The 20866-nt window shown below is 42.5% G+C and overlaps 1 protein-coding gene across 1 annotated transcript in view; it reads left to right on the forward strand.

Annotated features, from left to right (window-relative positions):
* LOC139951280 (multiple epidermal growth factor-like domains protein 8) overlaps positions 1–20866 on the forward strand; it is a 55095-nt gene that overhangs the window by 24285 nt on the left and 9944 nt on the right. Inside the window, 19 exon segments of the mRNA XM_071950084.1 lie at positions 631–844; positions 1420–1639; positions 2453–2585; positions 3061–3284; positions 3799–4055; positions 4410–4593; positions 4878–5052; positions 5889–6058; positions 6861–6999; positions 8176–8434; positions 12647–12773; positions 14210–14414; positions 15425–15645; positions 16273–16420; positions 16423–16530; positions 17065–17239; positions 18648–18840; positions 19734–19898; positions 20275–20402. Coding sequence (XP_071806185.1) covers positions 631–844; positions 1420–1639; positions 2453–2585; positions 3061–3284; positions 3799–4055; positions 4410–4593; positions 4878–5052; positions 5889–6058; positions 6861–6999; positions 8176–8434; positions 12647–12773; positions 14210–14414; positions 15425–15645; positions 16273–16420; positions 16423–16530; positions 17065–17239; positions 18648–18840; positions 19734–19898; positions 20275–20402 — 3445 coding nt within the window.

The following is a 20866-nucleotide window of genomic DNA, read 5'->3' on the forward strand; positions in this document are numbered from 1 at the left end:
AATATCGAAGTCTTATATAGCGCACGTATCTACCAAACCTGGGGTGGATTTCACAAAGGTAGTCCTAACTTGGGACTAGTCCTAGGCAATGCTAAGAGATAGGACCAGTCCTAAGTTAGGACCAGTAACTCATCCTAACTTAGGACTGGTCCTATCTCTTAGCATTGCCTAGGACTAGTCCTAAGTTAGGACTACCTTTGTGAAATCCACCCCAGGTACTTAAGGCTGTACTTATATACAAACTTTCAGAAAGATTGGTTATTGCAGTGATGAATTCTGAGACCAAATTACAATGTATGTAGCACCTTATTAGGTGCTTGGGCGCATACAGCAGCCACAGCCAGGACCACCGGGGCGAACCCCTTCTCTTTTCGATAAGTGCACTGGGTTCTTTTAAATGCGTTACACAACACATGGGATTAATGGCTTTACGTCCCACCCGAAATAAATAAATAAATAGTAAACTTGCACGTGCAACCATGTATAATTTTTTTTTTTTTTTTGGGGGGGGGGGGAGTGTTGGCGCTGAAAAGAGTCGGTGTGGCCTACACCTGCCGAACATGAACGAGTGCATGAAAGGTTAATAACAAACTATCATGACTCATTTTAATGATTGATTGAACTTTGCAGACCCGACCATGGGGCAGTTCTGTGAGCTGTGTAAACCAGGGAGCTACGGTAACGCCACCGACCCCGACTTAGGCTGCCTCGAGTGCCAGTGTAACGGTCACGGTGACGTCACGCTCGGTAGCTGTGACAACGTGACCAGTGTTTGTTACTGCACGGAGAACACCAAGGGGGATCACTGTGAGGAATGTGTCGAGGGATTCTACCATGACCCAAGGTAAAATTGCCACAATCCATTAGGACACAAAACGCTATGTCCACAGATTTACATTTAACTTGCACTGTTTGAAGATGATGCAACCCTTAAAATATTACTTGCTGTAGTTTTTGAGAAATTAGCAAAACTATGAAACCAAAAAAAAAATGTTCTCAGTGAGGCGGAAATTATTGTATCATGTACAGTGCATTGTCGTGAGGACACTGGTCTTTGTTTTTGACAATACATCGATCCATTAGGCTCCGCCCACCGCGCACGTGTAAGCAAGAACACGTGAGCCTCTCTGCCGTGCGCGCCAAGCGTACGCGCACGCATGTCGACTTTAATTTGTTGGTAGTTTGGTTTTGCAATGGGTTGTGATGGTCAATATGCAGAGGTGAAGCTTAATGGATGTTTGGTCATTGTTGAAGACTTCTTACTTGGTATTTTGGGGCATGATCCAATTAAGTCCACTGTTAGGAAAAGGAATTACATGGATATAACAGGTGTGAGTTGCTTGATGAAAGGATGTTTTTGTTTGCCTCTTTCTTTAATGGAGCTTTATAGTGAATGACTGTTCTTTTTCTCCATATCAGATTCCCCCAGCACTGCTCCCGCGAGTGTGATGGCCGCATGCTGCTGACCAACGTCGATTCGGCTGCCCTGGGCTCCAGCCAGGGGGATGGTGTCATGCATCTGTCTCAGACCTACTGCCTGTGGGTGTTGACCGTCGGCGACAACTTGACCCACACGGCCGCGATGACCAACCCACCGAGTATCAGCTTCACTGTAGAGGGAATTGGGGGAGTCTGTGGGGTAAGTTAAAGCAATCACACAACATCAGTAAACAGTATTGTCCAAAGGCCCACACTTTGTGTATCACAATTTATTCATGAAATAACAAACCTGTGTAAATTTAGGCTCAATCGGTCATTGGAGCCGGGAGAAAATAACGGCAAACCCACCCTTGATTCTGCCTGTTTCTGCCTGTTTTGTCCTGTCATGACAGGTGTTTAAAATAAATCCGTTATTCTCGATATCGAGAATTGATAAATGTATTAATGTTTTCTCAAAAAGTAAAGCATTTTATGGAATAATATTTCAAGGGAAGTCTTTCACCATTACCTTCTGTAAACCCTGTCCAACGGCATTAAGGGTCAAACTTGGTGGGAAAATTCAAAAGGGTAACACAGCTTGTAGCTCCAAACTTTTACTGGACCAGAGTTTGCAAGACCAGCATCTAAATGAGAAAAAAAGGCTGCCGTGAAGGTACATGAATGCTACTTTCAGAAGCTAGGTCAAAAAACCACTTACACAGAACAAAATCCTTCACAACTGCTGGCCGAAACTTTGAAATAGTTTGCCATCTCGCATCAGAACACTGGACATGCTGGGCACTGTTTTTTCATTTAAAACAACTTAAAAACTCGCCTGTTTCCAGTTGCCCTGTAAATGTATTGGTTTTTTCATTGCCTGTTGTTGCTGAGCGCCATGATCTAGATGGAATCTAGTTATTATTAGTGCTTGAGACACCCTTGTGTGTGATGAAGTGTAAAAGAACTGTGTACTATTGTTGTTATTATTTACTTTATGTGCCTTGATGCACTTCTTGCGTTTTGATTTTTGTAGCGAGACCATGTGTACGTCTATGATGGCATCCCAGAGCATTTGTCGATGTCTAATCCGGCGAGTGTAGGGATTGAACTAGGAGCCTTCTGCGGAGAGGCATTACTGGATCGAGTCTCGGCAGTCGCTTACTCGGGTAAACCTTTCCTTTAAGAATTAACACTTTCCCAGGACCCATTTTCGTACAGCTGACAAAAAGAAGCTAAGCACAACAAAATTATGCTTACCAGAATATGGTTATCAGCGTTCGCGTACTCAGGTAAACTTTGTCTTCAAAGAAAATATTATTTATTGGGAACACTTTCAAGGACCAAATTTCGAACAGCTGCTTGAAAGCCCAAAAAGAAGCTAAGCACAATAAACTCATGCTTACCAGAACATGTTTACCAGCCACAATACCATGTCGCATGGACAGTCTGTCACTGGTATATTTGCTTAGCAGAAATATGTTGAGCAATATTTTCCGCTTAAGCAGCTCTATGAAGTTGGGCCCAACTGTCCATTATTATTATTATATGTTGCTGAACAGGTTTAGTTTTGGTAGACTTTGGGAGCCAGTTCCAGGCATACATGTAGCATAAAATTATGCTCTCATTTATTTGTGTCTACAGGTACGATGACAGTCATCTTTCAAACTTACTTTCCCGATATGAGCGATTCCCCCGGATTCGCAGCCAGCTATTACATCCACCGGTGCCCCGGTGACTGTGAGGGTAACAAGGAGTGCGTTGTTGGGAAGTGCCGCTGTAGTGCTGGGTACCGGGGAGAGCAGTGCGACATTGAGATGTGCCCGTCCAACTGCAGCGCGGATAAAGGACAAGGGACGTGTGATCAGGTACTAGACAGGAAAATACTTATTATCAGTTGGACTTGGTGGGAGTGTAATCGGGCCCATTTTCACGGCTCTGCTTACTGTAAGCAAAGAATCAGCACTTGTGGAAGCAGGGAATTCTGCGCTTACGTCAATCGTATTGCATGGGTTAGCAAGGAATTTTGGCTAGTGCGCTTGCTTACTCCACGTTACTAGGCATTCTACGCTTACACTTGCAGATCCTCTAGCAGATCCCCTCTGAAGTAAAACTGTTTTTTGAGAAAGATGTAATTTCTCAAATATTTGAATCTGAGAAAGACTTGAAGCGTTTCTCAGGCATCTGAAAGCACACACATTTATGTTAACACAAGAATGTTAAAATTTTCTTTCGTTGGTTTCTTGCAACTGCGATGACCAATTGGGTCCAAATTTTCACAGACTGTTATGCATATGTTGGGATACATTAAGTGAGAACCTTACCTAACGTCTGCAGTGCCTTATAATGAATCAAATTTATCATTTTCTTTGTCTCTTGCAGGATATGGGAGTCTGCGTTTGCTCTCCTCCCTACGGCGGCGACGCCTGCCAGTATTCCATCCTCCCCCTCTCATCCCTGGGCCAAGGGGTGTGGTCCCCTTTAGCCGACAAGGCACGGCTTGATCCCGATGCCAGCTCCACCATCGGGGCCGTACCGTGTGGCCGCATGGGTCACACCTTGATTCCGGGCGTCGACGACAGACTATGGCTGTTTGGGGGATACTCTCACAGCCAAGGGGACCTGAATGATGTCTGGAGGTAAGCCATTTAGGCCATTAGATCAAAGGCCAGGAACAAAGCCAAGCTGAATTAATATTATATATTCTTATTATTTTTTCAAAAGGGCAAGGCAATTTTCATTTTGCAAAGGGCACTTCCATTGAAAAATCTTAAAGTCCATGGGGAAACTTTTTGTAGGGCACCGAGGCCAAGACCAGGGGCAACGGAGGCCGTGGCCTGCATGTTATTCCAGCCCTGAACCTCTGTCCAAGCAGAATGCCCTGGGAAAGACTTCGGAAGCAAAATGGCAGTACACAACCGACCAAATTATCTTATGGAGCAAATCGGTCATGTCAAAGACTTTTTAACATATTTGTTTTGATTAATGTTTAGCTTCAACCTTGACACCAAACAATGGACGAGACATTTCTCCGGCAGCGTTGCGCATCCAGCACCGAGGCGCTTTCACGCAGCCACGTTCTACGCCACCTCCATGGCGATCTCTGGAGGGATGAACGACACCACGGTCATGCAGGATGTCTGGTTCTTCAATACCATCAGCGAAAATTGGTCTCAGGTAATTTCAAACTTTTTACAAGATTCCTACAGCTTTTCATGTAAGTTCAAAAAAGGCTGATTTGCGTCAAATTCTGATCGTCACATGTGTTGCTTGAAGTTTGCTTGAAGATAAATTGGTCATCACACGCGCGCCTGTGGAATATGAAATAATATACCGCATCTTTTTGCCATATCCAACGCGGCCTTCAGATGAGTTTGGAAGATTCGTGAATTGAAACCCGAGGTTCTCGTGTTGGAAAATTGTTCTCACTTTTTCCCATGCTTTTCTTGACACTTCTTCAGATTCCGTCCGACTTTCCGCCGTTGGCGAGCCACTCCCTGACTCTAGTGCCGGACCAGCAGCTCGTTGTGATTGGTGGTTACTCACCATCCAGCGGCCTGCAGAAGGACGTACTGGAGTTCAGCATTGGGGAGGGCAAATGGTTACCAATTACGGTAACTGGTACCCCGCCTACAGGTAAGACTCATCTGAGTACATCTCATCTATGTTAATTTGGTTTTGACCCTTATGTACATCGATGTCTGTTCGCACTGTATACTCAGTACTTTCTCGAGTTCCGTGAAACAAATAACAGGCATATTACTCGGTGGGATTCAAACCCACGACCCTTGCAATTCTAGAGCATTGTCTTACCTACTAGACCTCCGAGGTGCCAAGTAGCTGGACGCAGTTCGAAATCCTATGTTTAAGCAGCGGGTACCGTGGCGATTTCAACAGATGTTGAATTTGCATCAGGTTCATAAAGAATACGTGAATGTATGTGGTGTGATTCAACCCTTGCTTACAAGCTAGAGCTTGCGTTTCTATTTTAGTTTTACGGGTCACTGGTGTAGTGCCCACATGTGTTTATATTTAGTCAGTCAGTGAAAAGGCTCCAAAAAATTTTTTAAAAAATTTCCTTTGTGTTTACCTGGGCCCAATTTCATGGCTCTGCTTACCGGAATTCTGTGCTTACGGCAAGCCCTATTTCATGGGTAAGCGGCGTATATTGGCGTCTGCGCGCGCGTACTCCACGTTACTATGCATTCTAGGCTTACATGGCTAGCGCAGAAATTTCGGCGTTTGCAAGTAAGCGGGGAATCGTGATCGTAAGCGCAGATTTCGGCGGTAAGCAGAGCCATGAAACTGGGCCCAGGTCTGTTTGGTCACAGTACTGTCTGGCATCCTGCCTCCAGCGCCCTGTACGTGTATGGTTCTCTTTTTTGCTCGGCCCAGACACGCCATTAAAGTCACCCGTAGAAATCGCCACATGTGACAAGAAATAACAGATTTTTTTTCTTTGTATTTATAAGGTCTGTTTGGTCACAGTACCGTCTGGCATCAAGCATCCAGTGCCCTGTACGTGTATGGCGGATATCGGTTCCATCTGGACGGAATCTTCGTCTCCGATAAGCTCTACTCGCTGACTTACAAAGGGAGCGGCAACCACTGGAGTATCCTCCCAGCGGAGCCAAGCCAACAGGTACGAAGAGTACCAGCCAGGCTTCGGATTGATGATACCCAAGCCTACATCCATATGAGCTTTAAAGGGGGTAACCCTGTTTCAGCCCTAGGAGTAGGTGGCAACGGCCTCTGAGTGAAATAATTGTAGTGCACACCTTGAAGTGGCCTTCAGGCCTTGTGTGTCGGACGACTTGCATAAAAAAAAAATTTAAAAAAAAATAAAAAAAAATAAAAGCAAGACCAGAGTTGTTGGTAACCCCTGAAAGGGTATACACTGAATTTTTATAGCAAGCCTAGAGTTCTTGGTGAACCCTAGCAGTATCGGTGCTGGTCTGTGTAAACATTTTTTTTAACAGTGGGTTCACTTTATCAGAAGATTTGTCTTGTAACTTTAAGGCAGTGGACACTATTGGTAATTACTCAAAATAATTATTAGCATAAAAACTTATACTTGGTAACAAGCAATGGAGAGTTGTTGGTAGTATAAAGCATTGCGAGAAACGGCTCCCTCTGAAGTAACATAGTTTTTGAGGAAGAAGTAATCTTTCACGAATTTGATTTCAAGACCTCAGAATTTGATTTTTGAGGTCCCGAAATCAAGCATCTGAAAGCACACTACTTCGTGTGACAAGGGAGTTTTTTCTTCCACTATCTGACTAATATCTCGCAACTTCGACGATCAATTGAGTTCAAATTTTCACAGGCTTGTTTTTTTATGCATATTTTGAGATACTCAAAGTGAGAACACTGGTCTTTGACAATTACCAATAGTGTCCAGTGTCTTTAAAATCATTCATGGTTTCTTTTCCCTTTTTATTCAGCAACTGCCACACATGTTCCAAGCAGCTGCCTCTCTGAATGATTACATGGTAGTAATGGGAGGTGGGACACCCTCACATAATGCCTCGGACACCTTGCTAGCGTACCAGTATAACTGCAACCAGTGGGTTGACCTTAGAGGTAAGTTTAGTTTAGTTTAGTTTTATTAGACTTTCCACTGGCATAAAAATATAAATATACAAGACGATACATGAAGAAACAATGAATCAAAACAGGTTTAAACAGGTTTAAACAGGTTTAAACAGGTTTTATTATTTTATCATTTCACAACAAACCGTATCAATGCACTTTACATCGGTCCCCTGGTCATTGGGCCATTAACATCCCTTTAATTTTTCTCAGCTCCCTGTAGGGAGTATACAGCCTTGTGCTGCCGTGGCGCTCCGAATGCTTTTTCATTCTTAATATCAACCTCTACCCTCGCAGGTACCCATTTATACCCCTGGGTGAAGAGAAGCAATTATAGTAAAGTATCTTGCTCAAGGACACAAGTGTCGCAACCGGGATTCAAACCCTCCTACTCTTTGACCAATTAATATCATTTACTGTGGTTGACATTTGAAGCTTTGCATGGTGTGAATAATATGAATTACAATTCTTACCCACTGAGGTATTGGATGACCAATAAACTATTCCAGCCTGCAATATGATACCATGTGATGATTGCATTTGTACAGTACACAGTCGACCCTCTTACTGTTTGACCAATCATTATCATCCTATGTAGTGTTGAATGATAAACTAATGCTAGGCTGCAATATGATATTATGTGTTTGCATTTGCACAGTCCACAGTCAACCCTCCTACTGCCTGAGCAACCAATATCTTCAACTAAGGTGTTGAATTATAATTGAACCATTCCAGCCTCCAATAGAACTGCATGTGGTTACTGCATTCCGCACAGTACACTGTCAACCCTCTTGCTTTCTGACCAACAAATATCATCCTTTGTTAACCTGTAAAGTATAATTTCAGAGATATGTTTTTGCTCTGTGAGAGGGACGTACCAGGCCTGATACTTAACGAAGGCATAGAAGAGTTTGCGGTAACACCATGTAATAACAATCTCTAAATGAGTTGGGGTGGTTCTGAAAAGAAGGCCGAAGGCAATTGCCTCCATGCCCCCTGGTCTTGACCTTTGTGCCCTTGAAATGCTACAGTAGAAATTTACTACAGGAGAAAATGACTTGGTGCTCTTTCCCTTTTAAAAATAAAGCATACAGTCCTGTCGTACATGTATGATTTTTAATTGTCAGGTTTCGATAGGTTTAATTATTTTTTTTAATTTGTTTGTAGGTTTTGTTGTCGGTACACCCCCACCTCCTGCGTCTTCTCTGGCCGCTGTCGTCTCGGAGGAGACGATTTACGTCTTTGGTGGTTACGACGGGACGACCCTTGGTTCCCTCCACAAGCTGTCTCTGCCTTCTGACCTCTGCGCTTTGCAGACCACGGTGGATGGGTGCCAGGCAATGTACGGGTGCGCATCCTGCGCAGTGACAAACAGCACTCAGGAGTTGCTCTTCTGTATATCTAATCTGGTCGTTGACGAATCGAGGTAAAGTGCAAGACTGGTTACGATTTGTGACTGGTATCCTGCTCCCTTTTGCTTATCAGAAAATTGTTAAGAAATACTAATAATATTCTTTACCACCTGATAAATATACATGTACACAGACAAGGATTTGTTGTTGCGAAGAGTTAATTTATTCCGTACTCTGAATTCCGTGGTAAAACGCCAATTCATAATAATATAAGGGATTTCCCTTTATTTAATTCCATCCAGTGATATCCACTCATAAAGAAGTATACCAGTTCCCATTATAAATATACTTTGCGGCCAATTCGCAAAGGGTCACAATTCCTCACTTTGCGAACGGTAAATTTCCAATCCGCAAAGGTTCCCACTTCTCGGCGATTTGCCAAAGAAGGTACCAGACCATTTACAATTATTATAATTATAAATGCACTCATTGACTGGAGAAAACTCTGGGTTAATGAGGTTCCCACTTCCAGCGAGTTGCCAAGAAGGTACCAAATTAATCTACTTCTTTATACACAATCACATCATTTTATTACCACCATATTTATCCATATCAATTCACATAAATTAATTTACCACTTCCTCACAGGCTACAATGCCTATTAGCTTCTTGTTTATAGGAACAACCTAAACTTACCACCAAAGCAAATTTTGATATAAAATTTGCCCAAACACCCCCCCCCCTTTTTTTTTCTTTTTATTTTTTTACAAAACTTTCTCCGAGTGTGTAGTGGAGAACCTCAACCCGTCTGATAAATTTTGATGGAACCAAATGAATCATGTCTTGCCAGTATGCACCTTCCGGGAAGGGTTAATGAGATGGGGGTGTTTTAAAACATGTGCGTTTTGCATCTCCCGAAGTATCTTCTTTGCATACATATTTAAATCCCAAGTGCAGCATTTGTCTGCCCTCCTTTAACTTTACCTTGATATTTCGCCCTTAACAAAATGTCTGACCAAATTAACCGTGTGTTGGGTAGGATATTCCTAATTACCTTTAGGCTCTCTTTACCCTATGTCTACTCTGTCCCGAATTTTCCTTCAAGATATCTTTGGTCCCTAGATATAACACTATTGTCGTCGGACCTCGCCTTTTGCCAGGTATCTCCTGAGCCTAGTCCCAGGCGTGCCCCAGACATGCCTTTCCATGTCACTGTACCACCACTGTGCCGCTGCTGTGGCGAATGATACTGTCCCGGTACTCACGTTCTTGCTTCGGATTGATGAACATCTTTAGGCTCCCTGTTAGCCTATGTCTTATCTGTCCCGAATTTTCCTTCAAGATATCTTTGGTCCCTAGATATAACACTATTGTCGTCGGGACCTCGTCTTTTGCCAGGTATCTCCTGAGCCTAGTACCAGCCGTCCAGGCGTGCCCCGGACACGCCTTTCCATGTCACTGTACCACCACTGTGCCGCTGCTGTGGCGAATGATACTGTCCTGGTACTCACGTTTTTGCTTGGGATTGATGAACATCTTTAGGCTCCCTGTTAGCCTATGTCTTATCTGTCCCGAATTTTCCTTCAAGATATCTTTGGTCCCTAGATATAACACTATTGTCGTCGGGACCTCGCCTTTTGCCAGGAATCTCCTGAGCCTAGTCCTAGCCGTCCAGGCGTGCCCCAGACACGCCTTTCCATGTCACTGTACCACCACTGTGCCGCTGCTGTGGCGAATGATACTGTCCCCGATAAACATCTGTATAACAACAAATTCAAAGAAAAACAGCCTGGGTAATCTGTTCTGACCAATATTTTATCTCGCAAAGTCTTGTATGTAGTTGAAAATGTTGTACACAATTTGTTAACAACCAACTCAACATTCACCAATCTTGTAAATGATTATTTATCTTAAACAGCAATATGCTAATTAAAGAAGCGGTTGCTCTACACTGCTTATTTATGACCTTACTACTAGCTAACCCCTTTTAGACAATTGAAAACATTAAGTCTGGCCTAATGTAGAATTCAAGTGCTCCAGACTTCCATCTCCCCATACTTTTGATTTGTTCCTCCCGAACCCCAAACATATCCTGCAACTATGAACTGAAAAAGGATGTGGGTTTACCTGATGGCCTTAATCCCTGCTTTAAGATGTGATTAACTTGTCTGGCTGACATAGGGTCCCCCCTCAATGTACAAACAGTGAAGTATTGGCATTCCTGTCAATAGAAATGATTGAACTTTACCCACTTGATCCGTTTTTAAATATCTTAGAACTTCTTGCAAATTCCCTTCCTGATTAAAGGAAATATCACCAATACGCAACGCCCGGGAATTTGCGAGCGTGAGTTGTAAACTCACTCACCCTCAGAATAACCGAAAAAAGCTGCCAGAAAAATTATGATTGTCCGCCCTTTCTTGTCCTTGTGTACCTGTACTCATGCTTTGAGAATGTTGGCCCGTTATACCCCGAGTTACGTGTAAAGGCCGTGAAATATCCTGACTATTAATCTGTGGGATGTTCGCAATTATTGGCCCTATACACACTAGATGTTTGAAACCTTTCCGTATTCACGGTACTCGTGTTACCTTCTAGCGTTACTGTTGGGGCTGTACTTGCCCCAACATTAGGTCTGAAAATGTAGCGACTCACCCGATTGGCCCGGCTAGTAAGCCATCGGCTTCACCACTCTCTGTAGCTGCCCATCTTCGCCCTCCTCATCAGGTTTCACTTGGATTTCTTCAATGCGGTTCCCACTTCCAGCGAGTTGCCAAGAAGGTACCGAATTTTGCGAAACTGTACAATCTATCTTAACTCCTCGGTGGCAGAATATTCAATGACGGTTCCCAGAAAGACAAGCACCCTTTCCCCGAAATGCATTGCTTTGGTTGGTTGAAAAGAACAATGGAACCACGTCTGAATGCGCCCTGACAATCCCAATCGCTTATAGCCCCGACTGTGCAACCTGACTATAATTATGCATATTTCCCGGTGTTAAATCGGTTTACTGCGTTACGCATTAAACCCTATTATCCCCGGTGCAAATTTAACTTCTATTGAACTTTTCAACCCCCCTCTTTTTTCGGTAAGGCACCTTGTCAAAACTTTCCCGGACAACTTGTGGAAGGGTTTTCCCGAAACCATTTGGGAACAACTGCTGACTCCCAGTAGATAGCAAAATCTAAGTGTGCGCGGTTTTACCAATATTAAACAAATGGCCCATAGAACTTTCCTAAAAACTGTTCATGGAGTTTTTACAGAATGCACAATTATTTGTTGAGGGATAACAAACTAGCTCCGGGAAAACTTTTCCGCAAGTTATCCGGGAAACGTTTAGATAAAGTGCCTAAGTGCACTGGGTTCTTTTACATGCGTTTGCATACCAGCGGCTTTACGTCCCATCCAAAGGACGAAGCAATTGTTAAGAGTCTTGCTTAAGGACACAAGTGTCACGGCTGGGGATTCAAACCGACACTCTGCTGATCTGAAACACCAGAGTTTGAATTCAGTGCTCTTAACCGCTCGACCACGACACTTCTTGCTTAAGCAGCTCTATGAAATAGGACCCAGAGCTTGAGTTTGGTGCTCTTATCTGCTCGGCCACGACACTTCTTGCTTAAGCAGCTCTATGAAATAGGACCCTGAGCTTGAGTTTGGTGCTCTTAATTGCTCGGCACCGACATGGTCGCAAACATGATGTAATGGATTTGAGGCCAATACTTGGAGCTTCAGATAGTTTGTTACCACTAGACAGTCTGGCGGGTTGCCCAGGGGCATGGGACATAGTTGGCTTCATGGCATAGAGTTATATATAAGAACTAGAGGGCGCACTGGCCTATATACGCGCCCCGGCATGCGCGCAGATGGCCATTTTCTAAGTTGACAAAACAGCCATCTCACAGCGTGTATTTGTGCGGCCATTTTGTAAGTTGAACAAACAGCATCGCAAGCAGCATCACCAGTGCGCCCTCTAGTTCTTATATATAACTCTATGCTTCATGGTCAGATGGTACAATTTAATGCCCGTTGGTACAATTTAACTGCCCATTGGTCTTTGCAGACGGCTTGTTTTTCCAGGCAGTCCCTTTCTGATGGATACGATGCTCCACATGGCAAAATACACTTTTGTTTGTGCAGTCTTCCCGTTAACTTGTTTTCTTGTTCTGAGGAAAATCAGTTTCTTTAAAATTTCCGCCACCTTCCCCAGCATACCACCTTGTCTATACTTGTAATAACTGTCATGAAGTTGTCTTGAGTTTAAACTTTATTCTCTCCCACCACAGTTGTGCCGGTGTCTTCACACAAGGCACAGTCTGCAACGTTGAGAAAGTAGAGAGTAGGGAATGCAGAGAAGCGAGTTCTTGCGGGGAGTGTGTGTTGATTCATCCAGCCCATTCAAGTGCAATACAGGTACGTAGAGATCTCAATCAACAAGGCCTCAATTGTGCAAAGCTTGTAAGCAGGGCCCAATTTCATAAAGTTTGTAAGCACAAAAATCTTCCTTATCACAAAAAAACTTTTACTTCGCAAAAACAGGTTACCAGCCAGAATACTATATAATTACCATTGCTGCAACAGGCCCTGTTTAAGCAGGCCCAATTTCATAAAGTTTGTAAGCACATAAAACTTGCTTAGCACAAACAACTTTTACTTAGCAAAAACAGGTTACCAGCCAGAATACTATACAATTACCATTGCTGCAACAGGCCCTTTTTAAGCAGGGCCCAATTTCATAAATCCTGTAAGCAAGAAAAACTTGCTTAGCACAAAAAAACTTTTTTTTTACTGAACATAGGTTACCAGTCAGAATACCGTACAGTTACCATTGCTGCAACTGGTACCCCCGTTCATTTCTCGCTTTTTAGCCAAGAAAATTGCTAAGCAAATTTGTCTGCTTAACAGCTTTAAGAAATTGGCTCCAGGACTCGATCCCACACTCTGCTGATCAGAAACAACCAGAGCTTGTGTGCAGTGTGTCTATCCGCTCGGTTATAATAATAATAATACAAAGTTCTTATAAAGCGCACATACCCTAGACACTAGATCAAGGCGCTGAACAAAAAGAGAATTAGTAGGATTTAAAACTTTGCATGGTGGAAATACGATATAGAAAGGTTTGTGGTAACACCATGTAATGACTATCTCTAATGAGTTGGGGTGGTTCTGAAAAGAACTGTTGGTTTCAACTCGACGTTTCAATCAGTATGCTCTGATCGTCTTCTTAAAAAAAAGATATTGACAAAATTGGGAGACCACCAACATAGGGCTAGATAGCTCAGTTGGTAGAGCGCCGGCACGTTAAACCGGAGGTCGTTGGTTCAAATACCGGTCTAGTCAAATTTTCTTTGTTCAATCCTAAATCATTTAAAAATGTACCCAGTCAGTTTCCCTTGTGGTTTATTATTTGATATATATATATATCCTAATGGCCTTGTCACAGATGTTTACAGTAAACCCACCGACACCCACCAGTACCTTCTCTCCAATAGCTGTCACCCTAGTCACTGTAAGAAGGCAATTGCTTACAGTCAGGCCTTACGTATCAGGCGTATCTGTTCCACAGATACCCTGTACAAGAGGCGCTCATCAGAGCTAAGGAAACGGTATATCACCAAATATATATATATATATAAAAAATAACAAAACAAAATTAATGAGCTCTGAACAGTTCGGTCTTCAACAGTTTTTTAAATGTCATGATTGAGTCAGACTGGCGGATTTCTAGAAGGAGTTTGTTCCATAGATTGGGGCCGCAATAACCAAAGGCACCCTGACCCAACCACTTTCTTAAAGATGGTGGGAGTTATGTACCTGAATTTATTGTCACTTTTCTCTCGGTGTGACAGACCTGCAAGTGGTGTTCCCAGTGCCCAGTAGGTGCCTGTATCCCAATGGATCTGAGCTGTGTGTTGGAGAATGACTGCAAGGCTGGTACCCAGAGGGACATTACCGACTCCTCTACGTGTCTTGAGCTTGACTGTGAAGCTAGCGACTGTAATAAATGCGTCGGCACGGGACTCTGTATATGGTCAAGGCAGTTCCAACGAGCAGGTAGGTGTTCAGACTTTCTTTTTTTGAGATAGGGTTTTAGATTGGTTTTTGCAACCACAATTTTAGGCAAATTTTACAAAGAATTATCGGGAAAAGTCATCTGTGAAAATTTTAGTAGGATGCAGTGTCTACATTAGAAAAAGCAAGTAATGAACAATGAAAAAGGAGACAATTTGTTTGAGGGAAGAGGCTAGTTTGACCACAAGGAGGGTGGACAAATCAACATGATAAAAGACAAATTACAAATTTGGAAGAGGGAGAAATGGTAATCAATTATTCATAAATAGCTCAGACAGTTTCGCTATTCCTATTGGTGGAGAGCACGTCACGTGGGTGTGTATAAACCTTTGTTAATGACCGGTAAAAAGTGTTAATTCATGGCGTGACACGCAACCTTGTACCTGTTCTTATGAGACTTCATTCCTATTGGTCCAGAGCACCGGCTGAAATAGTTGTGCCACATCACGCGATACGTGCGACGCGCACAACATTCCCTTATAAGGAGTTGTTTACCCGAGGGCGGCGGAGGGCTTTACCATTTCATAGCTGGAGGGGTGTTGTGTTGAAAGAAATCATTTAATAATTATAATTTTTGCACTTTTTTTACTTTTTGACCAAAAAGTGATGAAGTTTTTGACCGAAAAGGTATTTATGAATGAGAATCAAAGTGTGTTGAATCGGTTTTCAACTAGTGGTTTAAACCCGCCGAGGCCTGGTTCTTTACAATTTACCTCGACTTCGCCTCGGTAAAATTTTCAAGAACGCCTCGTTGGGATTAAACCACTAGTTGAAAACCGATTCAACACACTTTGATTCCCTAAGTAAAAACGGGAACCTCTGTGGAACAAAGGGAAGTCAAAGACAAAAAGTTATTAGTCATTTCCTTCTTGGATGTTTAAACCATGGTGTTGAATAGTCTGAAGGCGCCTTATCCACAGGTTCTCTCAATGCCATGTAAAAGCGTGTCAGATGATTGATAGCAACAATTTATTTTTTCTCTCAACTCTCAGGTGAAATAAGGTATCTCGTGAACGAGTTTCCCATATACACCTGGAACTGTTTCAGCTCCCAGCTGCCAGATTTAGCTCCGTCTACTATCGTCATCCAAGCGTCTCCGCCCAACGCCTGCCCGGTGCCCTGTCACAACCACACTACCTGTGAGTCATGCCTGACTTCGGACGGGGCTGCAGGAGGATCCAAAGAGTGTAGGTGGAGCGACCGACTCGGCCAGGTAAAATGACGCAAATGTTTTTTCCTAAAGTCTAAAGGGTTTGGGTACTTTTGGGGGACGAAAATTGATACATTTTTCCATAACCAGGTTAAGTAAGTAAAATGATTTTATGCAATCAAAAGCTGTTGTATTTCTACCCAAGTAATTTTTATTGCCTTTAATGAGTTTAAAGCCATTATACACTTTCGGCACAGAAAAAAAAAAAAAAGTTCACAGATTTACAAATAACTTATAGGGTTTACAGAAGGTAATGGTGAAAGACTTCTCTTGAAATATTATTCCATGAAATGCTTTACTTTTCGAGGAAACATTAAAACAATTATCAATTCTCGTTTCGCCGTGTCATGACATGTGTTTAAAATAAATCCCTAATTCTCGATATCGAGAATTGATAGTGTTTTAATGTTTTCTCAAAAAGTAAAGCATTTCATGGAATAATATTTCAAGAGAAGTCTTTCACCATTACCTTCTGTAAACCCTGAAAGTATTTGTAAATCTGTTCACTTTTAATTTGTTTTCTGTTCCGAAAGTGTCCAATGGCTTTAATTAGAAATCAGAGATCTGTCCTGGATTAATTTTTTTTAAGACTGCTAACTTTAATTACTTCCTCTTTCCCATTTCCTGCAGTGTATCTCCCCAACCTATCAGCCTTTAGCCTGCGCCACTGGGTCATGCGGTCCCCTCTCCCACACCAGTAGTAACAGCTGCCCCACCCCATGCTACCTCAATACCCAGTGTACCCATTGCCTTGAGAAGCCGGGCTGTGGGTGGTGCGCTTTGGAGAGGGTAATGGAACGGGCGTGTGCATGGAAGGAGGGCTATATGAGCCAACGGGGGGTGTGTGTACCGCCCAGAACATCAGCGTGCACAACGTCCCTCTGGAAGGTAATTATAATGTTTTAGGCGGATTAAAATGTTTTGGGTTTAATTTGGGCGGGGGAGGGTGGGGATATTTTGAATTTGTTTATTCCAATTTTCTACTCTTTTTGTTCTCTCCTGTTGTTTGGACTAAGTCTTAAATTCAGGCGTGATACATAATTTTTCCTATTTTAGTCTGATTTCTGATTTTTTTTGCCCTTGGGAAAAATTAAGAAAAACTGTGATTAAATATTCTGAAGAAAAAAACCCCACACTATATGAACAAGTAGGTCAGCTCTAAAAAAGAAATTGCCTTCTTTTTTCAAAAGATCAAATATCGTGTCTGCAAATAGGGAAACCGCCAACATCAGGACTAGATAGCTGAGCTGGTAGAGTGCGGCACATCAATCTGGAAGTTGCATGTGGTCTTTCATTGCTCAACCACCGAAGTTCATGTTGTGTTTGGAGCGCTATGTCTGGGCGTTTCGAGATGATGAAATGAATGGTTTCGAAAGGTTTTAAATGTTTCAAATCCTGTTGTCATTTTCCCCCTGTCCACAGAGTCCGTTACGGCAGCCATTATGGCATCAAGGAAGCCACCAGTGTGGTCGTTCATTGCTTGCCCACCAGAGAATGAATGCTTGAATGGTCACCATGACTGCCGCGAGAATGAGGATTGCAACGACACACTGACATCATTCGAGTGCAACTGTAAACCCGGCTACTTTCAAGAAGAGTAAGCAAGAGATAATCATTGGTTAAAGGCGGAGTCACACTGCAGCGATACAGAAACGCTAACGATCACGACGCAAAGAGAACACATTCTATTGGTTGAATTGCTCCACGATAAATACGCACACGCTGATTCAACAATAGAATGCGTTCTCTTTGCCTCGTGATCGTTATTGTTTTCGTTATCGCTGCAGTGTGACTCGGCCTTAACTCAACCTTAACATTAAATCTGGTGCTTAAAGGAGCTTGCACCGTCTGATTTTTTTCGACTTTTGATATGAAGAAAAGGGGCACATTTTAAAACTTGCCTACTATCTTTTTATTGTATTAACTGACAAATTGTATATTTAAGTACGCCATTCAGTTTTTTTTTACTACCAGTATCTTTTTTTTTAAAGCCATTGGACCCTTTCGGTTCAGAAAAAAAAAATAACTTACAGGGTTTATAGAAGGCAACGGTGAAAGACTTCTCTTGAAATATTATTCCATGAAATGCTTTACTTTTTGAGAAACAGCAAAACAATATAAATTCTCGTTAACGAGAATTACGGATTTATTTTAAACACATGTCATGACACGGCGAAACGCGCGAAAACAAGGGTGGGTTTTTCCGTTGTTTTCTCCCGACTCCGATGACCGATTGAGCCTAAATTTTCACAGGTTTCCTATTTGATGTAGAAGTTGTGGTACACAAAGTGTGGGCCTTGGACAACACTGTTTACCGAAAGGGTCCAATGGCTTTAAATATAGTTGAATAGATAAACCATTAATAGCATCCTTACAGACTGTGAAGTGGGTTACCCTGTTTCAGGCAACCCCAGGATCAACGTGTCCCTACGTTCGATAGTCCAAATCAGTTATGTGTAGCCCTCACCTTGAAGTGGCTGTCTGGCCCTGTGAGTTACGCCTGGTTCATACTTCCTGCAAACGTGAAGCGAATTTTGACATCACGTTGCTGTTTTCGCAGCGAATGTTTGGCAGAAGTTTAGCACAAATCACCTGTTGCAAATTGTTCGTTGGGAATTAGTAATATCGTAACATTAAAATTCGCTTTGCATTCGGCGGAGTGGCGAACCCCTCCTCTTTTCGAAAAGTGCACTGGGTTCTTTAACATGAGGACCAACATGGGACCAACGCGTTAACGTCCCATCCGAAGGACAAAGCATTGGTTAAGTGTCTTGCTTAAGGACACAAGTGTCACGGCTTGGGATTCGAACCCACACTCTGCTGATCCTCTGCTGATCAGAAACACGACAGATTGAATTCGGTGCTCGTAACCGCTCATCCACAAAACTTCCACAATAAAGTTGTGGAAGTTACATGGTTTATAAAAAAAAATTAGGATCTAATGATCTACCTAAAACACCACTACTCTCTTTGATCCTTACCCCCTCCCCCCCCCCCCATCACAGTGAGGAGGCCAAGTGTCTGCCAGTCTGCATCCCTCCTTGCGTCAGGGGATCCTGTATCAAACCAGATCTATGTCAGTGTGACTTCGGCTATGTCGACAAGGACTGTAGTGTGGAGTGTGAATGCAATGGCCATAGCACGTGCGCCGGAGTGGACAGCAAGTCAGACTGCCTCAAGTGCATGAATAATACACAGGTAAGAAAGATGACAAAGAGTTTAGATTAACTGCACATCAAGCATACTTGCTTATTAAAGATACTGGACACTACTGGTAAGTGTCAAAGACTGGCCTTCACAGTTGGTGTATCTCAACATATATGCATAAAATAACAAACCTGTGAACATTTGAGCTTAATCGTTCATCGAAGTTGCGAGATAATAATGAAAGAAAAAAACACCCTTGTCAGCACGAAGTTGTGTGCTTTCAGATGCTTGATTTCAAATCAAATTCGTGGAAAATTTATTCTTTCTCGAAAACTATATTACTTCAGAGGGAGTCTTATTTCACAATGTTTTATACTACTAACCTCTACCCATTATTCTGAACCAAAAAAGGTTATTATTTTGAGTAATTACCAATAGTGTCCACTGCCTCGTAAGTATGATATACATGTATCACAATACAAACCACGATGGTAAATACTGACAAATTGTCTTGGGATGAACTTTATTGCTTTGTGAAATCGGCCCCAGGCTTTGAGCGGATTCTCATTTCTGACTAGCCCTAGAGTAAGGTTTTAACCAGAAATTGGTCAACGAGCGCCTAAATTTGCTGAAAATTCGGAAACTGGGTGTCCAAATTGTTGACCTACAATAGGGTGTCCAAAAGACAGGGAGACAGGGGAGTACCCTCTGCCCTGGATCGGGCATGGATTATTTCACAGCGAGCTGACTTCAGTCTGGTGCCCAAAACTACTCGGGCAAGACACAATGTGTAGGGTGTCATGACCGAGTGTTTATAGCATTGAATTCAAGTTCTGGTGGTTTGGTCATCGGAGTGTGGGTTCAGGTCCAAGTCTTGACACTTGCAAATTTAACATCTATCAAATGCGTTTTCTAAAAACTATTTCCTCTTCTTTATTGCCTAGGGTCCAAACTGCGAGAAGTGTCTCCCGTTCTTCATTGGGGATCCCGCCGACGGCGGAACGTGCATGCCGTGTTCAACATATTGCCATGGCAACAGTGAAATTTGCATCACAGAGGAGAATTACAACCTGTCCAGGGATGCCGGTCTGTCGCTAGACCTGGACAATGTGAGTACCAGACTAAAATTGTGTTTGAGTACCAGACTAAAACTATGTCTGTACACATCAAAAATACTTCTAACTTCATGTTGTGTGGATCTTCTGCAGAAAAATTAATTCAGTTCTTCACATGTGATTTTGATTAAAATTACATTTACACACTCAAAAAAAGTTGAACACTTGAAATTACTTCTTAAAAACTCTATGTTGTGCTATTCTTATGCAGACAAAATATTTCAGTTTACATGAGTTTTTGTTTGGAGTTACCTTCGCATACTAAAAAATAGCTTAGCAATTGAAAATTCCCTTTTAAAAACTCCTTGTTGTGGTCGCTCTTACGCAGACAAATTTTTTACGTTTAGTTTTGTTTGTTCTTATATCTTAGCTGGAAAGCTTCTTCCCTATTGGTGCAGTCCAAGACGCCATTTGTGTAAACTGCCGGAACTTCAGCGCGGGTAACATGTGCGAGACGTGCATTGACGGTTACTTCAAAAATGAAGACGTCTGTCAACCGTAAGTTCAGTTTTTCATGTAGAGAGGATAGACGATGACTACACGGCCATTCACTAAACATTTTTAATATTGTCACAGGTGCGATGCGAACCCCCCCATTATTTTTGTATTACGTAGTCATTTGCTTTAATTTGCATGGCTAGAGCTCACTGCAGGCTGCTTCCCGTTCAAGATCATTCTGGTTTGGGCCAAAGACCGATACTGACGTCTTTTGTGTGTCTTCACCCAACAGATTCACCGTTTACACAGATTGTAATAAAACTAAGGGCTACTAAAGCTGAGTCAAATTGAATGCCGTTTCTGCCCATACTCATTCAGTGCGTCACAATGACAACATTATTCTAACATAGAGATACTTTTAAAGCCAGTGGACACGATTGGTAATTGTCAAAGACCAGTCTTCTCACTTGGTGTATCTCAACATATGCATAAAATAACAAACCTGTGAAAATTTGAGCTCAATT

Source organism: Asterias amurensis, chromosome 19 (assembly GCF_032118995.1).
Source record: "Asterias amurensis chromosome 19, ASM3211899v1".
NCBI lineage: Eukaryota > Metazoa > Echinodermata > Asteroidea > Forcipulatida > Asteriidae > Asterias > Asterias amurensis.